Raw genomic sequence first — 8172 nt, 5'->3', positions numbered from 1 at the left:
CCACTTACCCACTGGCATGGCCCAAACAAACAAACAAAAGGTATAGTCTTAACCATTTCAAAAAGAAATATGTGTCAGATATTTTTATTTGATGGTATAAACTATATGTTAGATATTGTTATTTGATGATATACGTATTCATTATTAATTATCTTATTGGTATAAAATATTTATGACACAGTCGCCATCTTAACCGTTTTTAAGTACACAGCTCAGTAACATTAAGCACATTCACATTGCTGTGTAACTAGCCCCGCCATCGTCTCCAGAACTTTCTCATCTTCCCAAACGGAAACTCTTGTCCTTATGAAACACTCACTCCCCTTCCTCCTTCCCCAGCCCCTGGCCCCACCATCTACTTCCTGTCTCTGTGGATCTGACTCCTCTAGGGACCTCCCATGGAATCAGACAGTGTTTGTCCTTTTTTTATTCACGGGGCACAGTGTTCTCAGGGTTCATCTATGGTGTAGAATGTGCAACATTGTTGTTGTTCGTTCGGTCAGTTGTGTCCCTCTCTTTGGGACCCAGTGGACTGCAGCACGCCAGGCTTCCCTGTCCTTCACTATCTCCCAGAGTTTGCTCAAACTCATGTCCACTGAGTCAGTAATGCCATCCAACCATCTAATCCTCTGCTGCCCCTTTCTCTTGCTGCCCTCAGTCTTTCCCAACAATGGGTTGGCCAAAATGTTTGTTGGGGTTTTTCGTAACGTTTTACAGAAAACTCAAATGAACTTTTTGGCTAACCCAGTAAATACCTTTTTAGTATAGCTAATGTCACGAATATTGCACAGAACATACTTGTACTAAAAAAGTATTTGTTGTATATCTACAATTCATATTTAACTAGGCATCCTGAATGTTTTTGAAAAAAGATTTATTTTCTTATTTTTGGCTGTGCTGAGTCTTCATTGAGGTGTGTGGGTTTCTCACTGTGATGGCGTCTCTTGGTGCCAAGCATGGGCTCTTACAGCGGTGGCTCAATAGTTGCTGTGCATGAGCTTTGTTGCTCCTTGGCATTTGGGATCTTCTTGGACTAGGGGTGGAACCCATGTCCTCAGCATTGGCAGGTGGATTCTTATCCACTGGACCACTAGGGAAGGAAGCCCCAGGCATCCTGAATTTTATCTGTCAATTTTACCTACAGCCTTTCTTCATATAGCAGCCTAAAGAACTTTTTTCTTTTAAAATGTCTTTATTAATATATCATTTACACACCCTAAAATCCTTCTTTTTCTTTCTTCATTTATCTGGCTGTACTGTGCTGCATGCAGGATCTCTATTCCCCAATCAGATATTGAACCCATCCCCTTGCAGCTGAGTACTAACCAATGGACCACCATGGAATTTCCTAGAATTCACCCTTTTTAAAGTGTATAGTTCAATGAATTTTATTGTATATTTTATATTTACAGAGCTCTTGGACCATTGGAGAAGGAAATGGCAACCCATTCCAGTCTTCTTGCCTGGAAAATCCCATGGACAGATGAGACTGGCAGCTTACAGTCCATGGGTTTGAAAAAGAGTCAGACACGACAGTAACTAAACATCAACAAGGACCACTACCAGAATCTAGTCTTGAAACATTTCCATCACCCTAGAAAGAAACCTCATACTCCTTTACAGTCACTCTGTATTCCCACCCTCAGCTTGAGGCAAATAGTGATCTACTTTCTGTCTTGAAAATTTTGCCTTTTTTGGACATTCTATCAAATGTCACATGATATATGAATCATAGAGTATGTGACCTGATGTATATTTTTTTTTCCACTGAGTATATTTTTGAGGTTAATCCCTGTTGTAGTGTATATCAGTCCTGGGTTTCGTTTTCTTTCTGGAGGGTCAGCAATAAAATTCATCAGAATAGGGCTCATTTGGTTTATCTGTTTACCTGTTGACAGACATACGCATTATTTCTCCTTTTTGGTTTTTGTGAATAATGCTGTTATGACTATAGTTGTGTAAATTTGGTGTGGATGTTTGTTTTCATTTCTTTTGGGTAGATACATAAAGTTGGAATTGCTGGTTCATATTAAACTTCATTCATTTTAACTTTTCATATTAAACTTTGTAAAAAAAAACAAAACCTGCCCTTTTGAGATATATTTCATGTGCACAGGATGTTTCTTGAGATTAAAATATTATCTCCGTACCCTGTGCTCAAATCCCTCCAATTTTTCCCAGGAAGTTAAAATAAAACCCAACTGTGTCACTGATATTCACAAGGCACAGGACAGGTCCTCAATGGACCGTTTTGCTGTCCCTTCTACCTCAAATGTCCCTCCCAGCACCCACCTTACTATATGGACCTATGTCTAGTCATCTTTTATCTCTCTGGTTAAACTACTATCTCCTACAGCAAATCCTTCTGTTCCCCCAGGATAGACGAATTCTCCGCCATTACTCAGCTCTTTTTTTTTTTTAATTGGAATATAGTTGTTTTACAATGTTCTGTTAATTTCTGCTGTACAGCAAAATGATTCAGTTAGATGAATCTTTTCCATTATGGTTTATCACAGGTTATTGAATATAGTTCCCTATGCTATACATTAGGACCTTGATTATTCATCTCTTTCTTCTTTTTAAAAATTAATTAATTTATAGTTGCACTGGGTCTTGGTTGCTGCGCTAGGGTTTTCTCTGGGGGCGGGGGTGGGGGGGCGCTATTCTTCCTTGAGGACCAGGGATCTAACCAGTGTCTCCTGTATTGTTAGGCGGATTCTTACCCATTGTACCACCAGGGAAATCCTATTTAGCTCTTTCTTAAGCGCCCTATCTTACCCCTAGTCCCTTCCCTGGGTCCTAATTATAAAGAAATTGACATTTCTTTTACATGCTAAAACTCGAATACGTCAAGAGCGAGGGGAACAGCACCTTAGCGCTTCCAGTATTTGCTACTGTCTGGCAGAGTATAGGGGTGGTGATGTCCGTTTAAACTTGACTCCCCCATAAGACGGGTACCATTATGAGTCCCGTTTTACAGGTGGGGAGACTGAGACAACGGAGATTAGCTAAGTCGCCCAGGCAGTGCTCAATACAATTTTCTCGACCGAATTAACATGTATTTTGGGTGTTTTGTGGCTCTGCAATATGGTGCTCAACAAACTTGTCGCGAGTGAAGAAATAATGCTTTGTGCAGTTTTTGGCTGGTTATCCTCAAATCTCACATGGCCCGCCCCTACACCTAAGCCCCGCCCCCCCAGCAGGCAACGGCGCGTCCCTATTTTGACTTGAACCTTGTCTCTTAGAATATCCAATGGCAGACAGCCGCTTAAGCCCTTCCTCCTGTGATAGCCAATGCGCACTCTCTACCTTGAGCCGCTTTTCTTGTGGTACCCAATGGCCTTTAACTCCATATTATGCCCCTCCTCAGAGGCGCGGGAGGCTAACAATGACGCGCCCCCTACAGTGATTGGGCCTTCTTTCCTGTACTGTCCAATGGCATGCTTCCTACTTAAGGCCCCGCCTCCCATGGCGGTCTGTGGCCCGCCCCTCTGCTCTGGCTGCCCGCCTCTTCGCTCTTTGAGCGCCTCTGTTTCCCTCCACCCACCTTTCCTCTTTCACCTCCCATAACCTCCTTCCCCACCCATTAGGCCTCTTGGTCACGCCCCCTTGGATCTACCCGTTATCCAATCCCGTTAACTTGCTCTGCTCCAACCCCTCTTCTCATTGGTCTCCCTGTGCCTCTATCCCCGCACGTGGTTCTGAGCGACGTCGTCGCCCGCCCGTGACGGCTGGAAGGCGGGACTTCCTGCGGGGCACAGGCCAATAAACACGCTCCGAACCGCTACCCCGGCCGCCGCCCCCGCCCCCTCGACGCCCTGTTCCCGCCCCCGGCTTTGCCTCCCGCTGCCGCCGCCTCCGCCGCAGCCGCTGCCGCTGCTGCTGCTGCCGCTTTCCGCGGCCTGGGCCTCCCGCCGCCAACATGCCGCACGCCTTCAAGCCCGGAGACTTGGTGTTCGCCAAGATGAAGGGCTACCCGCACTGGCCGGCCCGGGTGAGGCCGCGAGGGATATGGGCCAGGCGACGGAGAGTGGGGGGGGGCGGGGTGGGGCAGTAGGGGCCACGGCCTGAAAGACCTGCACATTGGAGGTCTGGGGGGCTCTGGGCCTGAGGAACCCGCGCGCCCGGAGTTTTGGGGGACCTGGGCCTGGGGGACCCGCTTGCTTCGAGGTGTGGGGGTCCCCAGCTTGTAGGACCTTCGCGCAGTGGTTGTGGGCGAACCTGAGCTCGGAGGTGTGAGTGTCCTGAACTTGAAGAATTCGCCCGCTTGGGCTCTGGGGGGAACTTGGGCCTGAGGAACCCTAGCTCCGGGGATGTGGGGTGTCCTGAGCCTGGGGTACTCGCTCTTGGGGTCCCAGAGCCTAGGGACATGGTTGTTGAGGGACTTGGGGCTTGACGGACCAGGGTTCAAGTTTGAAGGCGGTGAAGGGACCTGAGAAATTTGGGATTTGAGGAGAGGGCCCAAACTAAGGGAAGGAGGTGGCCCAGAGAGAAGGATATCTTTGAAGGGACAACAAGAAGCCAAGTTCTGAGGGGGGTCCTGGAGAAACATGTGAAGGGGTCTAGGAATAAGGGTTCCAGTAAGGGAGAAGAACTGAAGGTTAGGGTTGAGACGTGCTCAGGAGGGCTGGTGCTTGGAAATAGGGCTGGGGGCTTTGTTTACAAGGTCGCTGGAGCTGTGGGGGACTTAATTTGAAAATATGAGGCATCAGAGACCAGACATTGGAGTAAGACTTGTTTGGAGGATCCTCGGCACTTGTTCCCTGGGAGGACACCCCTGCCAGATCCTGGTGGAGGAGTCTGGTTGGGGCATGGAGTTGGGGGTAGAGGGTGGGGAGGAGGGCTTGGGATGGAGAGAGGCCTGAATCAGAGGCCAGCCGCTGGTACTCAGGCTGGAAAGAGAGTGCTAGAGGAAGAGGTCGTGCCTAGAGGACTCGGGGGATCCCCTTTGGAGGAAGCTGGGATCCAGAGATGATTCGAAGGGTCCAGGTCTGACGGAGTCTTGAGCAGGAGTCCCAGATTTCCAGAGTGAAGTTTCAGGCACTGTTTGTGGGGCAGGCCGTTGTTGGAGGAGGGGACCAGAGGTTGTTGTCATCCCTGAGTCAAAGTCACTCCAGGACCGAGGTTGGTGGAATATGCACCGTAGGACTGAAAGAGTTTGGAGGGGGAGGCAGGTGAAGGATGAAGCTGAAGGTTCGTCAGAAACAGAAGGAGCTCAGGAGTGGCCTGGGAAGTACTCTGGGATGCCTGGCGATTCCAGCCTTGCTCCCTGCCAAACCCTGCTTGCCTTTAGGGAGAAGTAAGCAGAAGGGCATTGCCCAGGGCTGGTGTTTGGTTGCAGAGAGGCCACCATAGCATGCCAAGAGTGGGCTCAAGGACCACTAACCAGGCAGCGCTGAGAGTGGTCCACAGCTGGTGGTGTTGCTGCCGGGATATCTGGGCTTCAGGCTCAGAGGCAGGTCCTGGGTGAGGTCAGAACAGAAGCAGGCCTGGAAGGCCTAGCCAGCTGGTCTTCAGGGTGATGCAGTTTGGTGATGCTTGCGATGGACATCTGGGCCCCAAGGACTTTGAAGAGTAGCCCAGAGAACTGAGGAAGGAGGTTTGGGGTAGAGGGCAGGGAAGGTTCCAACTGCCCCCAGGCTGTGAAGAGGACGGGAAGGAATTAATGGGGACCAGAGAACCCATTCTAACCTGATTTGCTCGGGCTTACTTTCTTGGGGGCACCAGAGTGATGAAACTTTACGGGCACTTCCCTTCCTCTCAGAGTACCAGCTTTTCCCTCTCCTCCGCTCCCCCCACCCCCTCAGCTGGCTCTCGAAGCCCAGAGAGCTTCCAAGCACCTGATTGGAAGGGAAGGGGCTGCTAGCCTCCTGTGGGGAGATGACTGACAACTGCTGGAGCCCATGGGCCTGCAGGGAGAGGGTGGGACTTCCTGGATGCTCGGGGCCTGTCTCCTGCAGCCCACCCCCCACCCTCTGCCTCCTTGGAGCTGCCAGCTGCAGCCTCTGGGAGCCGGATCACCACTCGCCTCTTTGCGGGAGGGGGTCCCGTGGGAAGGTCCTCACAGAAGCTGGGCTTGGCCGCACCTCCTGGCTGCTTAGAACTTTTGGCTTTGCCCAGGTGAAACACCTACCTTGGGGAAAGAGAGAGCAGGGGATGGGGGGGACGACGACACAGGTATGCGGGGTGGGGGGTGGGGGGGTGGGAAGCGCTGCTCAGAAGAAGGCAGAGGCCTAGTTAGAAGGTGATGCGTTTTCCTCCCTGAAAGGGCCCCCCTCACCCCAACATGCTTCCCTCCAAGTAACTGAGCCGATTTCTTACGGGTTTCCTGGGTCACTGGGTGAAGCTGCTCCCCACCCCCTTGCCGGCCCCTCACTGGCCTCTTCCTGCAGATCGATGACATTGCCGACGGTGCTGTGAAGCCCCCGCCCAACAAGTACCCCATCTTCTTCTTTGGTACACACGAAACGTAAGTGTCCCCTGCCGGGGGCGGCTTCTTGCCACCTGCTTCCTCCAGGGTGGCCTGGCTCACAGGGCCTGGCCCTACATTTCCTTTCTCCAGAGCCTTCCTGGGACCCAAGGACCTGTTCCCCTACGACAAGTGTAAAGACAAGTACGGGAAGCCCAACAAGAGGAAAGGCTTCAATGAGGGCCTGTGGGAGATCCAGAACAACCCCCATGCCAGCTACAGCGCGCCTCTGGTGAGTCCTTGCCTGGGGAGGTGGCGGGCACGCGCACGCACCCGGAACCAGAGGTGGTCTTAGCCTGCCTCTGGTGAGTCCTAGCGGGGGCGTGCGTGCGTGCACCAGGGAGGAGAGGTGGTCTTAGCGCGCCTCTGGTGAGTCTGTGCTGGGGAGGGCAGCAGGCACTCACGCACTGGGAACCCGAGGTGGTCTTAGCTTGTCCCATGAAAAAGGAGCGGCCTCTGGGCCAGGGCTCCTCCCATTGGGCACCGCTGACATTTGGGGGCCCAGTCGCTTTCTTTGAGGGGGGGGCTGACATTTGGGGGCCCAGTCGCTTTCTGTGGGGGGCTTTCCTGGGTACCATGGAGGAGGGGGAAGCATTCACAGCCCCTCACCCCCTTGATGCTGGTAGCTTCTCCTTTACACAGTTGTGTCAACCAAACATATCTGCGTACATTACCAACTGTCCCCTGAGTCAGGTGGAGGGGTGCAGGGTCCCGCCTCTCTCCCCTCCAGACCCACAGCTCTAGAATTAACCTGAATGTATAGCAGTGTTCTGAGAGCTCCTAAGAAACCTTTTGTTTTCTAAGGAAAAAAATATTTTTCTTTCAATAACACCCTTTCCTTCCCCCGCTTACTGCCAGGTTTTCAGACACGGGAAAAGGGTGTAATGAGAACTCTTGCTGAGGTGGGAAAGAAACCCTAAGAGTCACAGAGATGACATCGGAGTGCCAAATTACCATCTGAACATTGAGGGGAAAAAGGGAATTTAGAGAAGCTGAAGTTAAATTTGTAAAAAAAAAAAAAAAAAAAGCCATGGGAAGCTGAGGATGAAGTGGGGGATGGGTGCCTCGCTCTGGGTGTTTAGGGGTGAGATGCAGAGGAGGGGATGGTAGGGTGGCCTGGCCTCAGGAGGTGTGGGCTTCAGGTTGGCTGAGACACTAAGCAAATTGACTGCAGGGCTCAGAGCTCAGCTGTTAGGGAAGAAATGGATATCCGATGTGGTCTGTGGGCAGGGAAATGGGAGTCAGAGGGCCTCTCTGGTTTGTGTGAATGAAGGACTGTGTAGCTCTGCAGCATCTGGTCCTGCTTGAGAACTCAGGGTCTCGAGATGGTCTGCATGTGCCTCTCCTGTCCACTCACCGACCTGGCCCACTCTCCTGTATAGACAGACCCCTGGGGCGTGAGGGCCACGGACTAGGCTGGGGATCAGGAATCCCAGGTGAAACCGATGCACCTCCTGTCTTCTGGGAGCTCACTCTCCAGAACTCAGGAGTCCGTTCAGCGGATCTCTCCTCTGCTGAAGGTTTGGCAGGCCCACCCTTCCCGCGTGTGCGCACTGTCTTAACTTGCACCTCCTGTGAAGAGTCTGGGAGCTGGATGTTCCCCTCGTGTTGGTGCCAACCTTTCTCCGGGCTTTGCCTGTTCCCAACCTGGGTAAAGGGATCAGACATCCTTGAAGGTAGTTAACGAGATCCTTTTCTGGCCC

At 51.5% G+C, this 8172-nt stretch overlaps 1 protein-coding gene across 3 annotated transcripts in view; it reads left to right on the top strand.

The window, feature by feature from the left end:
• Nucleotides 1-3838: 3838 nt before the first annotated feature.
• The window catches only part of HDGFL2 (HDGF like 2), a 16339-nt gene continuing 12005 nt past the window's right edge, over nucleotides 3839-8172 (top strand). For all 3 annotated transcript variants that reach the window (XM_081499688.1, XM_081499687.1, XM_081499689.1), the window contains exons 1-3: nucleotides 3839-3994; nucleotides 6393-6469; nucleotides 6563-6701. In XM_081499688.1, coding sequence (XP_081355814.1) covers nucleotides 3923-3994; nucleotides 6393-6469; nucleotides 6563-6701 — 288 coding nt within the window. In that variant the 5' untranslated portion in view covers nucleotides 3839-3922. The remainder of the gene's footprint in view (nucleotides 3995-6392; nucleotides 6470-6562; nucleotides 6702-8172) is intronic.

This window comes from Giraffa tippelskirchi, chromosome 6, assembly GCF_054371585.1.
Source record: "Giraffa tippelskirchi isolate mGirTip1 chromosome 6, T2T-mGirTip1v1.2.pri, whole genome shotgun sequence".
In the NCBI taxonomy this organism is placed as follows: domain Eukaryota; kingdom Metazoa; phylum Chordata; class Mammalia; order Artiodactyla; family Giraffidae; genus Giraffa; species Giraffa tippelskirchi.
This window is presented reverse-complemented; position numbering and strand designations above follow the sequence as displayed.